Genomic DNA, 25134 nt, shown 5'->3' with positions numbered 1-25134 from the left:
AACATATTATTGATATTCATAAATATGTCTATGTCCGGGTGATATCAGGAGCGCGCATTGCCGCTCGCGCATGTCCAGTAACCGCATCACTGGGCACGGCAGGTTGAGGTTGGGATCGGCACAGGAAAAACACAACATCCACCCGAATGAGCTCATCGAGTGTCACTCCTCAGAAAACGCGTTTATTAAGGTCTTAGTAAAGAGCCATATATCCGCATCTTAACATGCCGGTAAGATTGATATCTCCTATCTGTATTTATCGCTGTGTAATATATGTGTTGTTATGCCCCACCTTCCCATCATTCCTTCGCTTTGCAACCAGAATCTCATGCAAGTTAAATATTCATGCACTGTTATTTGACAGCGTTTTCTAACACGCGCTCGTCGTTATCGTTTACTTCTATGATGCATTTAATTCTTATGTGATGATTTTGTCCCTTTTAATGGCTAGAGTGGTTTTGTGCACAACAAACTAACGTTAGCTGCCTGCTAGTTATTAGCATCATAGCGAATTTAAGGGGTTTTACAATGTTAAGATCTTTCTACTAGTCAGATTCACGTTTGGATTCATGAGAAATAATTTAAAAACCCGCTTACAGCAGATAACTAGGGATGTTCTGCGTGTAAAAATTAATTCGCCTTTTTGTTGTCGATTAATTTAGCCGTTAGCTCGACACGGGCCGATCATATCCGCTGCTTAGCAACAGCGTTGACCCCACCTATCAGAGACATCAGCAACCCGGTGACCTTTACAGTAAAGGTTAATATTACAGCTCACGTCAAAATACCTCAATTTGGTCTTTCTTTATTGATGGGCTCTTTTCTCTCTGTGACTTTTTTCAAAATAAGCTCTTATAAAACAATTAACAGTTTCACTAGTTTATTTGTCAACTAATTTAGTGGACATGCACCCACCGGCCGGCCACTTTATTAGGTAACGTTACGTTACACCTGGCTAGTACCGAGTTGGAGCCTCTTTTGTCTTGTTTGTGGTAACAAGACGCAGGAAACATTCCTTAGAGATTTTGGTCCATATTGTTCATCATTTGGTACTAAAAGGCCCAATGTGTGCCAAGAAAAATCCCCCACCATTACCTCACCAGCAGCCTGAACCGTTGATACAAGGAAGGATGATCTTTCATGTTGTTTATGCCAAAATCTCACTTGTGGTGTAACGTATCATAGAATTATATTGGTTCCCTATCAAGGCGGAACTTCGACATTACGGATGTCGTATATGGGAACTCCCTCTCTTCTTCACATCTGCTGAAATCTTATAGGCTAACGCCAGCTGACACAGCTGGCCAATTGACGCAAAATATGCAAATACTGACAAGGCACCTGGCAGTATAAATTGCATTAAACGCGCCAATTGCATCAGAATCTCTCATTTCACGCTCAAATCAAGTGTGCTATACTTATCGACTGGAAATAAAATCAACCTTGCCATCGTTGAAGGTGCACCGAAGATACCTTACTGTCTTCAGCATCCGATGGCGACCGTATGCAATCTGTGTGCGGGCCCCATCGTGCAGCCCGACTCGCACCTCTTTTGCATCGCCTGCTTGGGCCTGGCTCACGCCGAGTCAGCGCTCACGGACGGCCTCGCGTGCGATCTCTGCGCTGAAATGCCCATGAGAGCACTCAAGGCCAGGCGGGATATGGCTCGTACAGTAGCGGGGATTGGGCCCACCGCCGCCAGCGAGCCGCTGGTGGGTCCCGCCACCCCCGGGGACAAAGAACGGGACGCGGTAAGCTTCCTGGATGCTTCCTTCCACCCCCCTCGCGAAGTCGCGGACTTCATCTCCTTTGGTGCGAGCGTGGAAGACGACTCGATGTCCCTGTCGGCTTCGGAGAAGGACTGGGCATCTGAATCCGTCAAGCCAGAGGAGGGCCCTGCAGACCTCCAAGAGGAGCTCTTCAGGATCCTCAGTAAGGCGGTGTCCGAGCTGGACCTCTCTTGGAGCGCTCCGGATGAGCCTACCAGGAGTAAGCTCGATTCGTGGTTCCTCAACTCGAGCCGCCGCCAGGCCGCATCGAAGAGGGGAACCCCCTTCTTCCCGGACGTGCACAACCACGTGGTAAAGTCGTGGGCTGCGCCCCAGTCTGCGCGCACCCTCGCCTCTACCCAGGCCTTGTTTCCCCACGTCGACGACGCGGAGACACACGGATATCTACACGTGCCGCCCGTGGAAGAGACCGTCGCCTCCCATCTCTGCCCATCGACGCCTGCTCTGGGTTCGGACCGCAGCCTGCCGTCCAAGCCCTGCAGGTTCACCGCCCATCAGGCTGACAAGGCATACGGAGCGGCAGGAGAAGCAGTGTTAGCCCTCCACGCTATGGCTGTTCTCCAGGTCCTCCAAGCTAAATTGCTTAAGTCCCTCGATGACGCCGCCTCAGTCGACGCTGGCGTCATCCGAGACCTCCGCTCGGCGTCTGACCTTGCCCTGATGGCGACCAAACGCTCCGCCCAGGCTATCGGCCGCGCTATGGGTTTTCTTGTGGTCCTCCACAGACACCTGTGGCTCACCCTCTCCGATGTAAAAGAAGCGGACAGGAAGACGCTGTTAAACGCGCCGATCACCCAGGCCAGCCTTTTCGGGGACGCCGTGGAAAAAGTGACGGAGCGTTACTCGGAGACCCAAAAGCGCGCGAAGGCCATGAGCCACGTCATCCCGCGCAGGGCACTGCCACCTCAGCACCGCTCCCGCTCATCGTCTGCCTCGCGTCGCCCACAGCCCTCAGCCAGTCAGCCAGCGGCATCCCGCGCCGAACCAGATGCTCGCGCGGGACGGAGCGGGCAGTGGCAGGGACCCGGGAGGAAGAGGCTGAACCAGCGGAGGAGTCCGCGCAGAGGGAAAGTTAACGCGCCCCCCTCGGCTCCCAAGCAGTCGTCCTGACAACCAGGGCAAGAGGGAGAGAGAGTGCCAGGGAGGGCCCTCCCCCAAGCGCCGTGCTCTCATGTTCAACGTCCCTCAGATTTCTTCGCTGAGGGACGAATGTGTAAATGTTGTGAGTGTTGTTTGCTGTTCAAACGAAAAATGTTCAATAAAGCATGCTACCACTTCACAAAAAGAGCTCTTTCCCCCTCTTACACCTCACACCGTGTTTCCCATCCTGCCCGCGAGCAGCACAGGGTCGCGGTTCATACCTATAAGGCCACCTCGCGGATGCGAGGGGTCCCAAATCGTTCGCAGCCCACCAGCAGCGGCGATGACCGCAGATCAAGACACGGCCCCGTTGAGTCACTTTCAAGCCGCGTGGGCGGCTATTCCGGGCATTTCGCCGTGGGTAATGAACATAATTCGGCACGGGTATACGCTTCAGTTCAAACGCAGACCACCCCGCTTCCGCGGCGTGATTCCGTCATTGACTTTGCCCCAAAATGCCCATGTCCTGAGACAGGAAGTTCGCGGCTTGCTTGAGAAAGGAGCGATAGAACCGGTCCCCCCGGGCGAGAGGGAAAGCGGTTTCTACAGCCGCTACTTTGTGGTGCCGAAGAAGGGAGGAGGTCTCCGTCCTATACTCGACCTGAGACCCGTCAACAGAGCGCTCCACAAACGCGCGTTCAGAATGACGACGCTGATCCTGAAGCAGATCCTGGCACAGGTTCGTCCCGGGGATTGGTTCGCTTCAGTGGACTTAAAGGACGCATACTTTCACATCCAAATAGTGAAGTGTCACAGACGCTTCCTAAGATTCGCGTTCGAGAACACGGCTTACCAGTATTCGGTGCTTCCGTTTGGACTGGCTCTAGCCCCCCGCACATTTTCGAAATGTGTAGATGCGGCGCTTTCTCCCCTCAGGTCGAGCGGAATGCGCATTCTAAACTACCTGGACGACTGGCTGATTCTAGCTCACTCGAAAGAAACGCTGATCGGTCATGTGGAAGCCCTGCTTCACCATCTGAGTACGCTTGGGATGCGGGTAAACGTCCAGAAGAGTGTGCTCACGCCGAGTCAAACCACTACATTTCTGGGGGTGTGTTTCGATTCGGTGAGAATGCGAGCCCGTCTCTCCCCGGAGCGAGTCGAGGCTCTAAGATCATCTCTGGGTCTCTTCAAACTGGGCAGGTCGGTCCCGCTGAAAGACTTTCAGAGACTACTGGGACGGATGGCAGCGGCTTCCTCGGTTTGTCACCTGGGTCTGCTGCATATGAGACCGCTTCAACTCTGGCTGAAAGATCGAGTCCCTCCGAGTGCGTGGTCCTCCGGCCACAAGCGTATCACGGTTACCCACAGCTGCGTTCGCGCTCTGGCGCCGTGGAAAAACACGGAGTTATTCAGCTCAGGAGTTCCCCTGGGCATCGTGACGCGAAGCATAGAGGTTTTGACGGATGCGTCGACCTCAGGCTGGGGAGCGGTCTGCTTGGGCGAGCCCGCTTCGGGTCAGTGGTCAGAACTGCAGGGGAAGTGGCACATAAACCGCTTGGAACTCATGGCGGTTTCCCTAGCCCTCAGAGCTTTTCGGTCTCAGTTGAAACAACGACACGTGCTGATCCGGACCGACAACACGTCCGTGGTTTCCTATATAAATCGCCAAGGTGGAGTGCATTCGAAAGCCCTTTTCAAGCAGGCGGAGGTGGCTCTGGTTTTGAAGGCTTTGTCTCTTCCGCCGTTCGAGCCCCTAGCCTCGATAGCGATCAAGGAACTCTCCATAAAAACGGCTCTTCTTATAGCTCTCGCTTCGGCGAAGCGGGTCGGGGACTTACAGGCATTCTCGATAAACGACGACTGCATTCGTTTTGGACCGGGAGACTGTAATGTTACGCTGAGACCGAGACCTGGGTATGTCCCTAAATCGCTCAATACCCCGTTCAGAGCGCAGATTGTTTCCCTGCCGGCCTTATCTGCTGAGCAGTCAGCCTCGGGTGACGCTGATGCTCAGAGTCCTGTTTGCCCGGTCAGAGCGTTACGGATGTATATTACTCGCTCGGCCGCTTTTCGGCAATCGGACCAGCTGTTTGTGTGCTTTGGCGGGTGTAACAAAGGTCGGGGAGTTTCGAAGCAGAGGCTTGCTCACTGGATTGTGGATGCTATTGCTTTGGCTTACGATCGCATGGGGGAGGAATGCCCCCTTAACATCAAGGCCCATTCGACGAGAGCGGTTGCTTCTTCATGGGCTTGGGCCAAGGGTATGTCTATTCAGGATTTATGCCTTGCGGCTGGCTGGTCTTCTCACAATACGTTCGCCAGATTTTACAAGTTGGATATACCCTCTGTAGCATCTCAAGTGCTTTCGGTGAGTTAAGATTTAACCCTTACACAGTTACAGTTGTTCTACTCTGCGCTTTGCTCATGAGTCATCTGTGTTTTACTGTGTTATGCTTAGTGCACTGTCACCGCTATGCGTTGAACTGTTCTCTATTGAGTTGTGTTGCCCTGAATAACTGTCAGTGCATCCTCCTCCTCATTGTTTTGCCTGGGATATGCAAATTCTAGCAAGGTCCAGGTGAGCTTGCTATTGGCCAGTTTCGGCCTATCAGGGTAAGGGGCTTGCTTTCACAGTCTCGCCCTATCAGATGATCGCATTCCCAGAAGGACGGTTATTGGTTGTGGGTTCTGTCAGTCTCAAGTGGTATGTTTCTCCACGGCGGGATTCTATACAGTTCCCATATACGACATCCGTAATGTCGAAGTTCCGCCTTGATAGGGAACGTCTCCGGTTACTTTCGTAACCTCGGTTCCCTGAAAGGCAGGGAACGAGACATTACGCTAGCCGCCGTGTTCGCTTCAGATTTTAGCGTTTTTCGTTATTCTGATGCAATTGGCGCGTTTAATGCAATTTATACTGCCAGGTGCCTTGTCAGTATTTGCATATTTTGCGTCAATTGGCCAGCTGTGTCAGCTGGCGTTAGCCTATAAGATTTCAGCAGATGTGAAGAAGAGAGGGAGTTCCCATATACGACATCCGTAATGTCTCGTTCCCTGCCTTTCAGGGAACCGAGGTTACGAAAGTAACCGGAGACGTTTTTGAGTCACAGATCAGATGATTTTTCAGATCAACAAACAAAAAAATGTTGGTTTTAATGTAACTTAGCTTTTCACTTACTACCTAAAGTCCACTTTAAGTACTTTAGTACCACAGCAAAAATCCAGCTTTTAATAATTAAATGTTTTTATATTTTACAATAATTTAATTTATCTGCTTATATTTTTACAATATAACAAATTTACAAATAAAGTAAGGTCTAACATTAGGATTCAGGTACAGAGTTTATTAAATGTAAAATATCACTATAGTGTTCACTGTATACATTTAATATAGGTTAATCTTTGTTAAAGCAACAACTTTGTTTTGTTATTTGATTAACATTAATAGACACAGCAGATATTTATGGCTGTTGTTGCTCTAAGACCTAATGAATGGATCCGATTTCTTTCTCAGCTGTTTACATTCACTTGAGATATAACCGACTGTGTTTATGAAAATACTTGGTGAGACAGGCATTTTAACATAATTTTGTGTGTATGTGTATGTGTCTGTTCAAGCGCCAGGAGTTTTGGAGAAAGAGGATTAAATTCGTATAAAATATATAGAGTGAGCGGCAGTTCTGATGGAGAAAATGTCTTGTTGATGCCAGAGGTCAGAGGAGAATGGCCAGACTGGTTCAAGCTGATAGAAAGGCAATAGTAACTCAAATAACCTCTCATTACAACTGAGGTCTGCAGAAGAGCCTCTCTGTACAGTGAACACACAACACGTCGAAGCTTGAAGCAGAAGGGTTACAGCAGCAGAAGACACACCGGTGACACTCCTGTCAGCTAAGAACAGCAAACTGAGTGCACAAGTTTTATTTCTTGTGGTTCAGAGAGGCTCTTCTGCAGACCTCAGTTGTAATGAGAGGTTATTTGAGTTACTATTGCCTTTCTATCAGCTTGAACCAGTCTGGCCATTCTCCTCTGACCAGACTGGCATCAACAAGGCATTTTCTCCAACAGAACTGCCGCTCACTGGATATGTTTTCTATTTGGGACCATTCTCTGCAACAAGAGATGGTTGTGCTTGAAAATCCCAGTAGATCAGCAGTTTCTCAGACCAGCCCGTCTGGCACCAACAACAATGCCACGTTCAAAGTCACTTAAATCATCTTTCTTCCCCAGTCTGATGCTCAGTTTGAACTGCAGCTGGTCGTCTTAACCATCTCTACGCTCAAATACATTATGTTGCTGCCATGTGATTTGCTGATTAGATATTTGCGTAAACGAGCAGGTAGAAAGGTGTACCTAATAAAGTGTCCGTTGAGTGTGCATGCAGCATTGAAGATTGATATATTTGCAAATCATTAGCTCGTGATTCATTCAAAAATAGACAGCTGGAAGTTGAGAAGCATGGCTTCGACCAATTGTGGTAATTAACTGAAGCATGCACGCCATGTTGTAATTACCGTAATTATCAGATTTCAACTTGCAAAAAGCATTCACATCCTCGTAGAGCTCGTAATTACAGCTTGTAAGATGGGAGTTTTCTGAGAGCTCCTACTTGTACCACGTGACCGCTGCAGATTTATTTAGGTGTTGATGGTGTTAAAACGCACAATTCCCAGTCCGAGGATGTGAACAGCTCGTGTAGAACGTTGTGTGTTGTCATCTCGAGCCTACAGTAATTGCCACATGGCGTTTTATGTATTAGTCACAAATGCGTGATGCCTAAAACAGCCTTAGCTGTTTTTCTAAATTGTACTACATTCTACTGATGTAATGAGGTCACAGGTGTATGTTTGTAGCGCAATTTACATCGGCTTCTAACGCGGCTCAACCAATCAGAATCAAGGACCGGAACTGTTTTCTAAACATTAATTTAGTTAAAACTATATATTAATATGGAATTAATCCAAGATCGATACTTTTAATTAATAAGAGTTGTTCTAGGCCTATGACTTAATCTATTAATCAGACTCGTTATTAGTTGCAGATGTGGCAATCATTAATGAATGTTTTAGTTCTTCATGAATTAGGCCTATATGCTAACTCAAGATTATCTGTGAATTTGTTAAGCATGAATTAATGCATATTGGTCCTCCCATATTATAAAGTGTTACCAACATTTTTGTAATATCTGATATAGACAAATTATACTTTAACAAAGGTAACTTAGAATTGACAATAGAGTGCTGCAGGGATGACGTCCAAACCAGCAAGACTAATTCACCACTGGTTTTCCTATTATAATGAGGTTTTTCAATTTATGAGTAAAATAAGGTCTGTGGTAAATGTAACTTGACAATACTTGAAAGTTTTGCTCACTAGCGTAAATAATACACACCCATATCAAAAAGAATGTGAAGCTATTATCTTTATTTAGAAAAACGTATGTTTTTAGTAAGTATCTAGAAATATATAGAAAGTATCGTCAAGTTATGTTTACCAGACCTTATTTTGTTCATGAATTAAAAAAAACCTTTATAAAACCCCATAGGAAAAATCTTGAGGGAACCAGTGGTGAATTAGTCTTCTGGGTTTTAACGTTATCCCTGCAGCATTCAATAAACGTACTTAAATTTCTTCTAAAACAAAATTGTTAGAAATTATGCCACAACCAAGGCCTCAGTGAATGGCAGATCGGATTTTCTGAGGCATTAGGCAACGTCTCCGCAGTTTAATGACTAGAGAAACCTCGACGTGCATCTGCAAAGGGATGGATGGCCCGACGAAACGTTGTGTCATCGTAGGAGAGGAATGTGAAAAAACATTGACACAACATATTGTCGTACACAACAAAATTTCAGACCCAGTGCTCCTCGTTAAAGCCAATATTTAAAGCCAATATGCTCCCACCAGTCCTGAGATCTCTCTCTCACACAATAACTGAATCATATGTGCAATGACGGTACTTTTCGTCCTCCTTCGCCTCAAAATCATGGTGATGTTTGGCGAACTTCGCATATATCGCAGAGCTAGCATCAAGCATATTTCGAGTCCGCCCATCTGTGCAAGAGAATTTAACCCTTTAAGCATGCGCAATGTTTCAGATAGTATGGCAAGTGGAAACCCATGAATCGGATATGGGTCACAGTTGAAAGAACGTGTAAACGGACGGTAAAAAAAATCGGATAAAGGTAACAAATCAGAATTGGGCATCAAGACCTGCAGTGTAAACGAGGCCATATGGGGCAGTCATATTCTGCGTTCACACCATGTCTTAATTACGGTAATTACGGGATGGCAACCCGTGAGCTGTTAAAATGAATCCGCTGTTGTCAGGTGGTGTAGCGGTCACATGGCACAAATTCAGAGTTTATAAATTGAAATTAGGAGTTCTAGGAAGACATTAACACTTTTTACAAGTCAGAATCTCGTATTTACGGTAATTCCGACAAGGTGTGAATGCACCTATAAATTGTCTGTTTATTTTATTTATAGTTTAGATTTTACAAAATCGATAACAATCACATTTTTTTCACAAATATTTTTATGATGAATTTTCACGTTTATGTCCGACTTCCACACAAACACTCCCGCCCTAATGTTTTTAAACTGGTTTGTATTTGTACAGAGTAATAAGCTGGATAAACCGGAGAAGATGGAGGTGAGTGATAACGTGAAGGTGGTGGTGAGATGTCGACCCCTCAACGAGAAGGAGAAGATGATGGCACACAAGCAGGCCGTCACTGTGGACGAGATCCGAGGAACCATTACTGTGAACAAACTTGATATAACTAGTGAGCCGCCAAAGACGTTCACCTTCGACACAGTGTTCGGACAAGATAGCAAACAGCTGGATGTGTATAATTTAACAGCTCGACCCATCATTGACTCAGTTTTAGAGGGTTACAATGGTAAGTAAAAGACAATATAAATATTTATTGCATAGATTGCCAAGTTTTTATCTATTTGGCAGTTTTTGCAAAGTATGAAATGATGATTAATTTCTTTTTTTCAGGAACCATATTCGCATACGGTCAGACAGGCACAGGGAAAACGTTCACCATGGAGGGTGTCAGGGCAGTGCCTGAACTCAGAGGCATCATTCCAAATTCATTTGCTCATGTATTTGGCCACATTGCAAAAGCAGAAGGAGACACCAGGTGAGACGGGGATTGTTTTTGAGTGCTGTGGTTGAGGGGTTAATGTGTTTATTCAATGTGTTGAATTAATGAATTCTCATGATTTCTTATGATCCATCTTCTCAGAGGTGTGACCAGTATTAAGATAAACTCTGCTGACATGTGTTATCTGACCACAGGTTTCTGGTAAGAGTTTCGTATTTGGAAATATACAATGAGGAGGTGCGAGACCTGTTAGGAAAGGACCAGATGCAGAGGCTGGAGGTGAGAAACCAACATATTTCAGCATATCTGAAAGTTGAGAGCTTGAGATGATAGCGTTTCTCAGTCCTGCTTCTGGGGTTCCCCAGCATTGCACTTCATACTGTAGGTGTGCCATTAATCCGACATTCCAAATATTGGTCATGAAGCACTCGACTAATGCATACATCCATGTGAAATCTTCCCCCACAGAATTCTACAGAAAACAGCACCGACTCCCACTGAATTTAAACCTGTCAGACAGAAGTTGATAATTCAAACTAATTTGATAATTGCACATTCTTTGCTGGTTTGTTTATTAAATATTTCTCTGTATTGGATTTAATTTGATGTTTTCAGCTTCCAGCTTTTCAATAGTTTCAGTATTTTTCTCCACAGTTAGAGTCAACAAACACAGGCTTATATAAATAACAACATACATTTTAAGTTCACCAAGGCTACATTTATTTGATTAACAATACAGTAAAACAGACATCAATACTGCCATTAATCCAGTCTTCACACATGACCCTTCAGAAACCATTCTAATATGCTGATTTGCTGCTCAAGAAACTTTTCTTAAAATCAATGTTGAAAACAGTTTTGCTGCTTATATTTTTGTGGAAACCATGTTAAAGTTTTTCATGATTTGATGAATGGAAAGTGACATAAAAAAACTAACAGACACTAAACTTTCTGAATGGTAGTGTAACCTTATGAATGTAAGACTTCATTGTTTGTCTGACTTAAGTCTGACTTAACTACAGCTCTATGAAATGAGGCAATTTGTTGTGCAACTTAAATTCAGAATTGTAAAGGCCACAAATGCAAATAATGAATGCTAAACTTATAATACAGGTCAAGGAGAGACCTGATGTAGGAGTTTATATCAAGGATCTTTCTGGATATGTGGTAAACAATGCTGACGATATGGATCGGATTATGACCCTTGGACACAAAAATCGTGAGTTTATATTAATTATTTTATTGAATAAATGAAACATACTAGTTTGTTTTCCGAATGCAAAGTAATATTTCGATTTGGATAAGTAAAGTCTTTAAAATATATCTTAAATGTGGGTATGAATATGTAATATTTATGTGGGTATGTTTTGCCATGCGCATGGATGACTGCTTTATTTCTTTATTGGTTGCAAAAATCTAAAATTAATTTGAATGACTACTTCAACTTTACTTGGCATTGGGTTCGGTGCCTTCTAGACAGGAAGTGTTTTTTTTTTACACCAAAATTTGTGTTGTTTGTCTTTGTCCAGGTTCTGTAGGTGCGACTAATATGAACGAGCACAGTTCTCGCTCTCATGCCATCTTCACCATAACTATTGAGTGCAGTGAGAAAGGTGTAGATGGAAATCAACATGTGCGCATGGGCAAGCTACACCTGGTCGACCTTGCGGTAAGCGACCCTCGTCATGTGGATAAACTTTAGTGTTTTGGTTTCCTTTCCGTTACTGAATTGTTTTATTGCTCAGGGATCTGAAAGACAAGGAAAAACAGGTGCCACAGGTCAACGTCTTAAAGAAGCCACAAAAATCAACCTGTCCCTGTCCACCCTGGGAAATGTTATCTCTGCACTAGTGGATGGGAAAAGCACCCACGTGCCCTACAGGAACTCAAAACTCACCCGACTGTTACAAGACTCTCTAGGAGGAAACTCTAAAACCATGATGGTACGATAGTCGATGTGCACACAAGTTATGTGCTTTTTCTACTAGTTATGATTAAATCTCTGTAGAAATGAATGTGATTTCAATCAAAGTACTGCAGATAGTGTAATTCTGTTTTGATGATCTGTTACTTTGCAGTGTGCAAACATCGGCCCAGCAGATTACAACTACGATGAAACCATCAGCACTCTCCGTTATGCTAACCGTGCCAAAAATATCAAGAATAAGGCCAGAATTAATGAGGACCCCAAGGATGCACTGTTGCGCCAATTTCAGAAGGAAATTGAAGAGCTCAAGAAAAAACTGGAAGAAGGTACCACACATCAGTTTCATCTATGTAATGTGTTTATGTGGTCTTTAGGATGTTATTCATTTCCTCTGGTCTAAACCCTCATGAGCTTCAAAGTTGTCTTCATTGGGAACTACCTTCTAACGGTCACCTAAGACTCCCAATTAACACTCACAGTTGATTCTAATAGAGTTTTATGTTAGCATGTTGATTAGTTAAAGGCTGGTGATGTTAGTAAAATTATATTTAACAGTAATATTGTGAAATATTATTTCAGTTTAAAATAATTTGTTTATAACTATTTGAATATATTAAAAAATTTAATTTATTTCTGTGATGTCAAAGCTGAATTTTCAGCATCATTATCCCAGTCTTCAGTGTCACGTGATCCTTCAGAAATCATTCTAAGATGCTGATTTGCTGCTCAAGAAACATTTAATATTATTATCAATATTATAAAAGGTTGTACTACTTAGACATTTTTTACTGTCGCTTTTGATCAATTCAATGCATCCTTGTTGTTAATTTCTTGCAAAGAAAAAACTTTGAACGATTGTGTATGTTTTCTGTACCATTTTCACTAAATTTATATAAAGAAAAGTAATATTTATTAACTTTCATAAAACATTATTTTGCTTTAGAATTTGATCAAAGATGGTGTCTTGAAAGGCAGCCTAATTTTTTGCTTTCTTTGACTGAATTGATCAAAGAAAGATGCACTTATCAAAGTTAGAGTCCCTTTAGGGTTTGGTACAGAGCCAGAGAATTTATACATGTTCAGTGCTGAGAAATGCTTTGCTACTACTGTTCAGGTGAGGAGATCTCTGGCTCTGATGGCAGTGGATCAGATGACATGGATGAAGGTGAAGATGAAGTTGGTGAGGGAGGAGAGAGACGCAGGAAACGAAGAGGTATGAATTTTTCCACTTCATGACTGGACAACATTAGTCAGAGAGGTCTCTTAGAAAGATGATGCAGTCTGTGGTTTTGGCTTTTTACCACACTCATTTTCAGGATCGTTCTGTGTGTTTGTCTTTGACCTCATTGGGTAATGTTGCTTTATTGCAGAACATAAAGAGGTTAAACTTTCATTCAAGTTTATTTTTAATTTTTTTTTTAATTTATATGTCTATAAACCTTCTGATGCACTGCACATCCCCTGGCATCAATCTAGGTTGAAATGTCTGGATATCACAACATATCAGTGAAGGAATAGACAATGTGGCTTTGGTTTGCTTGTCTAGACCATCAGATCAGGCAGACGTAGTTTCATTGTGCGTCATGAGCGAAAACAGTTTATGCCTGGCAATGACTCTACACTGGGACCACTGGTGAAAATGCAGATGAATGCAATTTTTGTTATAATAAGAAACTATCATCAGCCTCAATTTGAGTGAAAAGCTGGATTGAAAAATAAACATGAATATCAGGATGCTTTAGTATTTGGTCTGCTTTAATGACAGTAGCACTCACGCTGCACAGGGTAAACCTGATGATCATGTTCTCCAGCATTATTTGAGAATCATCCAAAGAGCATCTTAGCTTGCAGCACATGGAAAACGCGAGTTATTCCCACCTTTTGTGCTCCCTTAATCACTTTTCCCAAATACACACTATGCTGATTTGCTGCTCAATAAACATTTCTTATTATTATCAAGGTTGAAAACAGTGTTGAACAATGTTGAAATGCTGCTTAATATTTTTGTGGAAACCATGACATATTTTTTCAGGATTCTTTAATGAATAGAAAGTTCAAAAGAACACCATTTATTTGAAATGCAAATCTTTCGTAACATTATAATTGCCTTTACTGTCACTTTTGATCGATTTAATGTGTGTGATAGAGACCCGAGCCGTCACAAGGAGAATCACACCAGGTGTCCGTTTAAAGGCCGTTCCAAAAGAAGTTGAATACTTTAAAGGCGAGGAAGTGCAAAAGGTCCATACAACCGTGGATAAGAGCAAAAATAAAAACAAAGGTTACAAAAAACTGTCTAAACTAGCACTGATTAATCTTGAATGCTCAAGCTCCAATGTGGCACCTGCTGCTAATCATAAAATATACCCAGCTTCTAATAACGTTTAATAAATGACATGAATTAAATTATTCACCAGTCAAGCCTTTATTTTAGGTGCCATAAAACAGATGTGTTGTAAATTGAATCAGTAGGTAGCAGCAGACTCAGTGACACAGCAGGAGCTGAATATAGGACACTATACTTCTACCGGCAGGAACTCTATAAATGGATCACAGGCACCAACTTTCTCACTGAAATTCATATCTGATTACTTCATGCTAATCGTCTTCCTTTCTGGTGCACCTCAGTTTTTCTGCATCAGCCTAATGCTGTGTCATTTCACTTTAACCCAATCGCAGACTTGATTCCACTTTAAAAGACATTTAGATGATGATATGATATGTGCTTGTGTTTTTTCTCTTACTGTGCAATGGGCTTGGGTGTCATAATCTCTTCACTAGTCCAACCTCCCGCCACCTCCAAACTCTAGAAATAGACTCTAGAACTCTGTGTTACTGTCCCACAACAAAAACTTTCCAAAGTCTTCAAATTAAGTGTGAGAAATTGAATTCAATCATCATTAGTGGATGTCACTTTAAAAACTTTGCCATAGACACATTATGCAAACTATCATCAGCTTATTAGTGTTTAGCTTTGGAATCTTATTTTTTTGCTCCTTTCTCAGTCACAAATGCTCTGAGATCATTAAAGCTTCTTGCTGACCATCAAAAATGTATGAAACCTGCTAAATTGTGTTGGGTTTTAATTGAAAATAATTTAAATGGGATGTGTTTGAGAAAGGAAGGTGAGATTGTTCAGATGACTTGAGATGGGTAATGGTAACTATACTATGTTTTATGTAAGAATTAATTAATCAAATCATAAAATGAAAATCAAGTTTTTAATGTTGTTTATATGTCTATGTGGTGATTTTAATGTGGTTTAAGACAAACAATTGGCAAATTCATTAGTCATTGCTGAGTAGTTTCTCCTTAAAACTGCAGAGAACCAAAGACTGTTTACACGACACCATTTTTAACTAAAAACTGAAACTGTTTTGGCCATTCTTTTACATGACAATGGCGTTGTGGGAGCCTGAAAACCATCTCTGTGTAAACGGGAAAAAAAAGTGAATTTGTGAAATCTGTGACGTCATGCTGATTATGTGTTCAGTCTATAAGTATGTAGTGTTTCTTTACAAAGTGACATCGCCATCTACTGGCCTGACATGAATAATACAGCACTTTAGTCATTTTCACGGATCCGTGTGAACTGGGATGGTTTTGACAACGACGTCGTCGGTATTAATGCTGCACGATTAATCATATCGCAGTCGCAATCGCGATGTCAAGCCTACGCGAATATATGACGCAAAATGCTGCGATTTTATATGAAATAAACAAATTAGCGCTGTTAACGCAATTAACGCAGCATCTGTTAATTTTTGGCATCCTTTGGCTAGTATTACATGATCCCGCTCTTATTCATGCAAATGCTTTTAAACCATTCATGCGCGATAAGACAAAATGAACGCGCTGCCTGTGAATGTCCTGACTGTGACACACAGAAAGACTCGCGCTAATATCGTGCGTGCGCACAAAACAGCAGGCCAGAATAAGTTCTCTTTCGAGCTTGAACGAACAATAACACACACAATTATGCCAAAATGTCTTTTTGTCGAGTATCTTCATAACATAAGAGTAGTCTTATGATTAACGTGAAGAGTTGTGACTCGTGAGAGAATGAGGCACGTGTGAGATCCGCGTCTCTGACAGCAGCGGCTGGTCTTAAAGGGACAGTACACAGTAGCCACTAATTATATCTGTCGCTAATGTTCAAAGAACAAAGGGAACAGAGAAAAACACTCACTGCTCTTGACTAAAGAACTTTTTTCTTTAGGCAGATTATCACTAATCTGTGTGTGCATTTATTTTCCTCGAGAACCAAGCAAGTTGACTCATGAAACCATTTGATTATTATGTCACATATCGCAATCACAATATTGACCTCAGTTATCGCAATATGACATTTTCCCCAAATTGTGCAGCCCTAGTCGGTATGCAGAAAAAACGCGTAGGAATAACTTTTACATTTTTAGTACGTCGCTGTCGTGTAAACGTACCAATGTGGTTTGAAAATGCCCCCTTTCCTATCGCCAACGCATTATTAGCTTTTTGGTAATGTAGTCATCATTATATCAATTAATGTGTGTAATTATCAATTATTATGTGTCAGATGTTGTAGAGAGTTAAGGTTACACTTTATTTTAAGGTGTCTGTTACTGTGTAATTATATATTTAAGTGCTGAGTAATAAACATTAACAACATGTACTTACTTGTTTAGGGTAGGATTAGGTTTTGGTTGAGGGTTAATTCATGTAATTACGCATTATTTACTGTTATTACTACGGTTTGTAACATATGTAACAAGGACACTGTAAAATAAAGTGTTACCGAAAGTGATACAGATTACCATTCTGATACATCGACTTTTAGACGACTCCCTATAATTCGCTCTCCTTTTCTTCTGAATCCGTTTCTGGTTCAAACATATATGGCTGAATTAAACCAATATTTCCACGTGCCATTGTGCAGCGTTTACTACAGACACAGTGTAATCACCATAGGAAAATCTCAGAGTAAAACTGGGAGTAAACTGAAAAATATGATACACCGGTGTTTTGCAGATGAGAATTTTATCTATGTATCATCTTTATATCTCTTAATAATAATAATAATTTTCCTTGCTTTTATTTTGTGATTTATAATTCCTTTTTGTGTTTTTAATTGTAAAAATTGTGATAAATTCCTTTTTGTGTAAAGCACTTTGAATTACCATAGTGTATGAAATGTGCTATATAAATAAATTTGCTTTGCCTTTCCTTACAGTGGATCAGGTAGTCTGAGCTGGTGTGATTGAGTAGAGGCGGGGACTTAATGTTGAAATTACCGATGTTCAGCTTGTGAAAAGAATTCATGTCCTCATAGAGCTCAAAATTACAGCTTGTACAATGTTTTCTGAGAGCTCTTACTTGTACAACCTGACCGCTGCAGATTTATTTAAGCGTTGATAGTGTCACCATGGAAACCCATTCGCAGTCCGAGGACATCCAAATAGAACGTCACGTGTTGTCATCTCGAGCAAAGGGTAATCACGCATAATTCGCATATTCATGGCTCCATGTATACTAAATTAAGCAAGGGTGCAGAGTTAAATTCAAGCTATTTTCAGGCACGGGGAAATTTTCACAGAAAAAAAAATGTCATCTTGATTATCAAAGATGTGTTCTAAGGGATAAAATGATTGACTGCAGGGGGACTTTAACATTGAGGATGAGAAAAATGTGTTGACGTTTATTGCAGCCTCCAGTTAATGTCTCAAAGCCTGTCATGAAATTGTTAGTAATACTAATACAGGATCCATTTTCTTCATATAAAATATAATTTATTTATTACTTTTGGGTTGAAATAAGACCTGAACAATTTTTTTTTTTTTTGAGATTCACCCATGACAGCAGCATGAAATCACTTTGTCATTAACCTTTAAAAACCTCATGTGAAAAATGTCTGAACTAGCAATAAGTTTACTGTGCAAACAGATCAAATAATCATGAAATACTGTATAGATTTATGGTGCCTTTGTGCGAGCAGTGTCAGTCAGCTTGCAATGAAACTGGGATGAATTTAAGCTGGGCAAGATCACTGCTACAAAATGGTTGTGGTGTTCTGATGTGATGTTGATCTGATTTGATGTTATTTCTTGTGCTAAGCGTTTCTGCTGAGGTTTTTATATCTTTTCTGAATGTGTCATGCTCAGGAAGGAAGAAGGTGTCTCCCGACAAGATGGTGGAGATGCAGGCGAAAATAGAGGAGGAAAGGAAGGCGCTGGAGGCCAAACTGGACATGGAGGAGGAAGAGAGGAACAAAGCACGTGCAGAGCTTGAGAAGAGAGAGAAGGACCTTCTCAAAGCCCAGTAAGATGATATACTGTGTAACAAATCATTGAACGGGTGCTGGCATCTTGGATCGACAATATGTTTACATGCAACCAAATAAGCCATCATGTAACCACCTTAATCGATCCAAATGAGCTCTATCCAAATTAAATTTCGATCGGATTGAAAGAGGTGGTTTATTCCTTTTCAAATAAGATCGAGAGAACATGTAAACACTTGATCGGATTGGAAACCGAAACTGAAAGCACTGCACATGTGCAATGACGTAGAAATAGCGTAATGACATATGACGTGTCATATACATGAGTGTCCCGTCATTCTAAAATTCTCCTTTCACTCAATGAGCGTCTGTGAAGTGGAGCAGGACAACGTCAACAGCCCTGGTTCTGGGCGCGAGGAGGGGCATTTTTACTGTGTGATGTATATAAGCAGCACTGCAAAACGGTTCATATGCTCGTTGTCTTCAAATTTTGATCAGAGACAGATATTAAGTCTTCTGTTTAAAACAAATTAAGATCCAATGTAGGAGAAAAGTTATTATTCGCAAACAGTGGGAAACTATATTTTGTGCAATGTGCGCATGTCAAAAAATCTATTCCGCACATCAGCCCGATCACTTTAGTGTTCATGTAAAGTTTAGACTTTAAAAGTTTTAACTTTTACATGTAAAGTTTAGTACATTGTAAACGCTACGTTTGGATTCATCAATCAAAATGAATTCAGTACGAAAAATCCAAAAAGAACTCCAAGGCACTCTCAATTGAAAAATTTAAAAAGCCTTTATTATTATGGCTTGGTCAAATTAACCTTCTAAAAAAACTTTTTTTTAAACTGTTTTTAACTCCCAGAAGAAGGCATGTAGCCGAAACGCGTTGGAGTTTTTTAGAAGGTTAATTTGACCAAGCCATAATAATAAAGGCTTTTTAACTTTTTCAATTGAGAGTGCCTTGGAGTTCTTTTTTGATTTTTGGTATTTAGTTTCCCATCCAAGGAGCACCTCTATCTTAACCAAACTTTGGAGTCCAGGAAGTGCTCCTCTACCCCTCCTTTTTTTCATTGAATTCAGTACGATTGAAACAAAAGGTGTGCATTTAAACATAACCAGTGTCATAAGATTTTCAAGGTTTTGAAATAATGCCGAAATTTCAATTGAGCACCAAATCGGTCGCAAATTGGATTACTCCAATATATAAGAAGAGTTTGCAGCAGCCAAAGCAAGAAAGGTTCTCTTTTAAATGGTGAGGCAACTGTATTAATTACACTTGTCTTAAGTCAACAGTAGGGGTCAATTTTTTTCTTAAAAATGTATTGGGGCGGGCATATTCCTATCTTGCCCAGAGCGCTGGATTGTCTTCCCCCGGCCTTGAATACAATACAATTAGTAAGTTGGTTTGAGCCACCATAGTCATCAAAAATATAGAAAATCACACAAAGTATAAATAAAGTGGTATTTTCTGTTAGGGTTAGAGAAACTACAGTTACGATGGTAAATACACAATTTAAAAATGAACAGTTAATAAAACAAATGGACACTGATCTTGATGAAAAGGATAAACATCATACCTGCATGCAAATCCTTCCCAGCTAACACATGATGTACCAGTTATGTAATTTATTGGTGCATGCTCGTAATTTACAGTATACAGTATAGTGAAGTGATATACAGCGCACACTTTCACATTTGCACGCGCCGCGAGCACAGTATAGCGCCTGACAGGAAAGTTTTTTTTTTTTTTTTTTGAGGTAAGGATTTTTCATTTTGTAACATTTTAGGACAACGCGTTTTTCTCACTTAAACTGCGTATGACAGAACAGTCAACCGCTTTCACACACATCCTTAAAAATAAAAGTCTTGCATAAAAAAAAACATTTACAATTACCGTTGTTGATGTTTCTTTGACTACACACTCCATGACCCACTCAAAACGGTCTTGCGTCCCACCGGTTGAGAAACACTGGCATAGATAATAATATAATGGGTGTATGAGTATAATGGTGTCATGCTTTGTATTATTTTCTGTATCTCAGACAGGAACATCACTTATTACTTGAGAAGCTGTCTGCCCTGGAAAAGAGGGTTATTGTTGGTGGGGTTGATTTACTGGCTAAGGCCGAGGAGCAAGAGAAGCTTCTGGAAGAATCCAACAATGAACTGGAGGAGAGGAGGAAGAGGGCTGAGCAGCTCCGAAGAGAACTGGAAGAAAAGGAGGTAAAGATGATGATAAGACTTTAGCAGATTCATTCTTGACCAATATTCTTGTATAGTTTTATCTCATGGTCACAAATGTCTCTAAAACAGCAAGAGCGCTTGGACATTGAGGAGAAATACACCAGTTTGCAAGAAGAGGCTCAAGGCAAGACCAAGAAACTGAAGAAAGTGTGGACCATGTTGATGGCAGCAAAATCTGAGGTGCTGTACATTTCTTGTGCTTTCAAATAGCATAGTTGACATGATATTGAAGTACTCTGTCTCTTCTGTTTCAGATGGCTGATCTGCAGCAAGAGCATCACAGGGAGATCGAAGGTCTGCTGGAAAACATCCGGCAGCTGAGCCGAGAGCTGCGTCTGCAGATGCTCATCATTGATAATTTTATTCCTCAGGAATATCAGGTCTATATTTATGCTGGTGCACATGCACTACCAGTCAAAAGTTTGGACACACCTACTCATTCTTTATTGTTGACATATTTTAGAATAACAGTGAAAGCTGGCATGATGTATTAAGATCAAAAATCTAGATCACAGCTCAACCGACCTCCCGATATGCTTTTTAAACAGTATTGAAGGAGTTCACATGTAAACTGAACACTTGCTAACTGCTCTTCCCACTATATCTGTTCCAACCATTTAAAAAAAACCCTGTTGTTTTGTAAAGAACCCCAGGGACACATTATATATTTTTTCTTTAACACTTTATAATAAGGTTTCATTTGTTAAAACTACATAAGTTAACATTAACTAAGAATGTACAATACATCTAAAGCATCTACATGTATACACATAAGAAACCTATCTGCAAAGCTACAGTACTGTGAAAAGTTTTAGGCACTAAAAAAGTCAGGATGCTTTAAAAAAATAATGTCATAAATAGATTATCATCAATTAACTTATATTAACTAAATCAATACTTGGTGTATTCACCCTTTTTGTTTAAAACCGCTTTTGTCCAGGTAGACTTGCACATAGTTTTTCAGGTAGCTTTGCAGGCAGGTTTCTACAAGCATCGCAGTTTTTCTGAATTTAGTCTGTCTCAGTTTTTTCTGTTTCTTCATGGGGGGTTGAAAATACTAACGTGCCCAAGACTTTTGCTTAGTACTGTATATATATGACCACTGCAGGAATTACAGTATAATTTTGTACAGTACTACTCTAGTTTTCAATATTTGTAAAAGGCAGCATTACTTATTTTTTCTCCTGCACTAACAGCGCTTCAGGGCGTAGCACATGCATGAATTAACATGCAATCAGATTAGTCTGATATTTTTGCTGATAATATAAAGTGTGAACTGCTGCTCTTGCACTACAAAGGCAAAAACGGCAAAACTGAGCTGGCAAATAAACTGCAGAAAGTTCTAAAGGGATAGTACACTCAAAAATTACCATTGTGTCATCATTTACTCGCCCTCATTTCGTTTCAAAGAAAGACTTTCTTTCTTCTGTGAAACAAAAAGAAGACATTAAGAGAAAAGAAGATAGAAGAAATAATGAGGATTTTTTAACTTTACGCGTTTACCGTCTGTAAAAGGTGAAATTCACATGACTTTCAAACGTCCCCAAAAGAATATGCTGAGCGTCTGAGCTTAGCTTAATTTTTATCTCAGCGTTTCAGGTTCCCTACTATAAAAATGTGCAAACGACATCTTGTTTGTTGTCTTGTGTACAGGAGATGATTGAGAACTATGTGCACTGGAATGAGGACATTGGAGAGTGGCAGCTGGTGAGCTTCTTGAACACAACATTCACAACATTCTGCGATTCACAACACAACATTCTGCGATCCTCTCCGATCTGGCATGATGTTTGGGAGCAATGAAAACGTGTAATACAGCTGATCTATTTGCTATTTTTGTAGAAATGCGTGGCCTATACAGGCAACAACATGAGAAAACAGACACCTGTGTCAGACAAGAAAGAAAAAGATGTAAGTGTCAGTTCAGATCGAATGTTTTCCAGAGGCACACATGATGCATGCTCTTCCCTTTTCATGTTTAATTTTTGTCCTCTGTCCCTCTTTCGTGACTCAGCCATTTGAAGTGGACCTCTCCCATGTTTATCTGGCGTACACCGAGGAGAGCATGAGACAGTCCCTAATGAAACTAGAAAGGCCTCGGACATCAAAGAACGGAAAGTCCAGGCCAAAAACTAGTCGTAGGTGAGGTGTTATGTTTTAGTTTTTTTTTTTGTTTTTTTTTACTTTGTGGTTCACACCTTTGCACAACGGAGGCACAGTCACAATATAAATGTTACAACATTTACAATGAAATAATCCTTCAGTTTAGCTTAGTGCATGATGCTAGGCTGTATGACTTTAGATGTTGTTTAAAGGTACAGCACTATAAAAAAAAAAGTTGCTGCCTTAAATGTTTAAGTACTATCAACTTGGATTTTTAAGTAATTTAAACTTAAATTACATTAAACTAACTTAAAAAAAATTGTTGCATCTTGTATAAATGATTAAAAAAAGTTGTTTTGATGAGTTAAAGCAATATAAAAACATATGTTGTCATAACTTATTGATCGTATAGCGAATCTGTGTAATTGATTAGTTCATTGTTGAAATGGGCACTATAAGCATGAAGTATATCTCAATATTCTGTGTCCATAATGATATATACAGTGCTATGCATAAGTTTAGACACCCATGCTAAAGTTGACTAAAAAGAGGAATAAAAAATCATCTTTTGGAAATTGAACTTAATGCCTTAATTTAAAAAATGAGGAAAAATCCAACCTTTAAGGACACCAATTTTCTTTGTGAATGAATGATATTTTTATGAAAAAGTGATTCAAAAACTTTTTTTTACTTTTATATTATTATTAAATTAAATAATCCAAAGGAAAATATAAGCTTTAACAATAGTGTTTGGTTTGATCTCGAGTCAAACATCTCACGTTTTGTACATTACCTTTCAAACGTTTGTGGTCATTAAGATTTTTTTTATGTTTTTGAAAGAAGTCTCGTCTTATGCTCAAGGCTGCATTTATTTGATCATAAACCGTAATTAATAAATAATAAATCGACTGCTTTATTTACTTCACATTAACATTAGTTAATGCTGTAACTTACATGAACTAACAACATATTTTTAGAGCATTTATTAACCTTTGTTTATATTAAGTAATAAATGCTGTAGAAGTATTGTTCACTGTCACAAGTATTGAGTCCTTATTGTAAAGTGTTACCACAGACAGTAAAATAGTAAAAATAGACAGTTACAACAGTAATATTACAATCAATTTATAGTTTTTTTTTTTCATTTTTTTTTTATGTTTTTGAAAAGAGTATTTTATGCTCCCCAATGCTGCATTTATCTGATCAAAATACAGTAAAAAAAGTCATATTGTGAAATATTAGTACAATTTTAAATAACTATTTTCCCTTTAAATATTAAAATATAATTCATTCCTGTGATGACAAAGCTGAATTTTCAGCTGAAAACGGTTGTGATGCTTAATATTTTTCTTGAAACCGTGATGTTTTTTGTTTCAGGATTCTTTGATGAACAGAAAGTTCAAAAGAACAGCATGTATTTGAAATATTTTTTTTTCGTATCAGTGTTAAAGACTTCATTGTTACTTTTGATGAATTTAATGTACCCTTGATGAATAATAGTATAATTTTTTTTTTTTTTTTTTTTTAGGAAACGCTCCTCCAAACCAGAGGCAGTGATTGAATCCCTGCTGCAGTGAGCCTTTTGTCTGATGAAGACCACTATATTTTGTGCATTTTCAAGGCCAGTCCAGTATATGTCTTAGGGAATACTGATTCTTGTGACGTAAAGGCACTTTGACTAAAGTGTAGATGAAAAGAAATCATGTGTGAAACTCCCTCTGGAGTCTGCTCCAAAGCTGGGTTTAGGTGAGGATAGTTTGCGGTAAAATGTCCATTATGATAGCACTCCAAAAGGCACATTTCACCTTAACATAAACACTGTTACTGTATATTCGGCTTGACACTGATGGCTGTGCTGGCATGTGTTGAGCAGCTTATTGGTCTGACACAAGAGACTCGCTTGCCATCAGGTAATATGCTATTGAGAAACCAATCTAATCTTAATGTTTTATAAAATTGGCAGCGTGCAATTGCTTTAGCTCCATCTACACAAGCTATGCTACTTATTTTTTTTATAGTGAGAATGTGCATGCCATGTTCCCTTGCCATTAGCTTAGCTTACTCTAATTGTAATGTATTTCCATTGTGCACTGTAGTAAAACCATTAGTCTAATGTATTATGTAAAAATGTTTACATTTACAGTTTTGTTTTTTGTTAAATTATTAAATTATTTTACAAGGTAAAAATGTTGCATTGTTTTTTTTTTTTTTTTTAAAAGTAGTCATTTCAAATTCCAAATTAAAAATTCACCATATATTTTTATTCATAAATACAATAAATATGACATAAATATGAGCAAATACAAAAATATAGCATGAGCAGTAAGTCTAAGGTCATTTCACATGAGGTACATTATTGAGTAAAAGTTGGCAGCATTTTTTGATTTTTATTAGAAATTCCTTCATTGGATGTGTGACTGAAGCTGGAACGCTACAGTTCCGGTGCTGTGGGGGAAAAAGCAAACACATTCAGTTATATTAGATTACATTGAACCTTTTTCTTTAAGCAGTCTAAAATAAGTATATCTACAGTGTAGGCATAGTTCATACTTTGCACTGTAAAAAGCGATCAGTTGACTTAACTTAAAAAAGTGTGGAAACCCGTTG

At 40.1% G+C, this 25134-nt stretch overlaps 1 protein-coding gene across 2 annotated transcripts; it reads left to right on the top strand.

Annotated features, from left to right (window-relative positions):
* The first annotated feature begins 70 nt into the window (after nucleotides 1-70).
* On the top strand, nucleotides 71-24710 carry kif3a (kinesin family member 3A). Of its 2 annotated transcripts, XM_081382048.1 has the most exons (18): nucleotides 71-230; nucleotides 9496-9778; nucleotides 9883-10027; nucleotides 10186-10270; nucleotides 11105-11210; nucleotides 11521-11660; nucleotides 11737-11934; nucleotides 12070-12244; nucleotides 13033-13131; nucleotides 18056-18212; nucleotides 20223-20403; nucleotides 20494-20604; nucleotides 20679-20804; nucleotides 22078-22131; nucleotides 22267-22335; nucleotides 22439-22566; nucleotides 23905-23941; nucleotides 24056-24709. In XM_081382048.1, exons 1-17 carry the CDS (start codon nucleotides 225-227, stop codon nucleotides 23912-23914), a joined length of 2073 nt encoding a protein of 690 aa, XP_081238174.1. In that variant the 5' UTR covers nucleotides 71-224; the 3' UTR covers nucleotides 23915-23941; nucleotides 24056-24709. The 2 variants fall into 2 exon arrangements, with proteins under 2 accessions (XP_081238174.1, XP_081238173.1); XM_081382047.1 differs by lacking the exon at nucleotides 23905-23941 and having other exon boundaries at nucleotides 24056-24710.
* The last annotated feature ends 424 nt before the right edge of the window (nucleotides 24711-25134 follow it).

The sequence above is a fragment of the Scardinius erythrophthalmus genome, assembly GCF_964197995.2.
Source record: "Scardinius erythrophthalmus genome assembly, chromosome: 13".
Classification (NCBI taxonomy): domain Eukaryota; kingdom Metazoa; phylum Chordata; class Actinopteri; order Cypriniformes; family Leuciscidae; genus Scardinius; species Scardinius erythrophthalmus.
The sequence above is the reverse complement of the archived record's forward strand: the minus strand, read 5'-3'. Positions and strand labels throughout refer to the sequence as shown.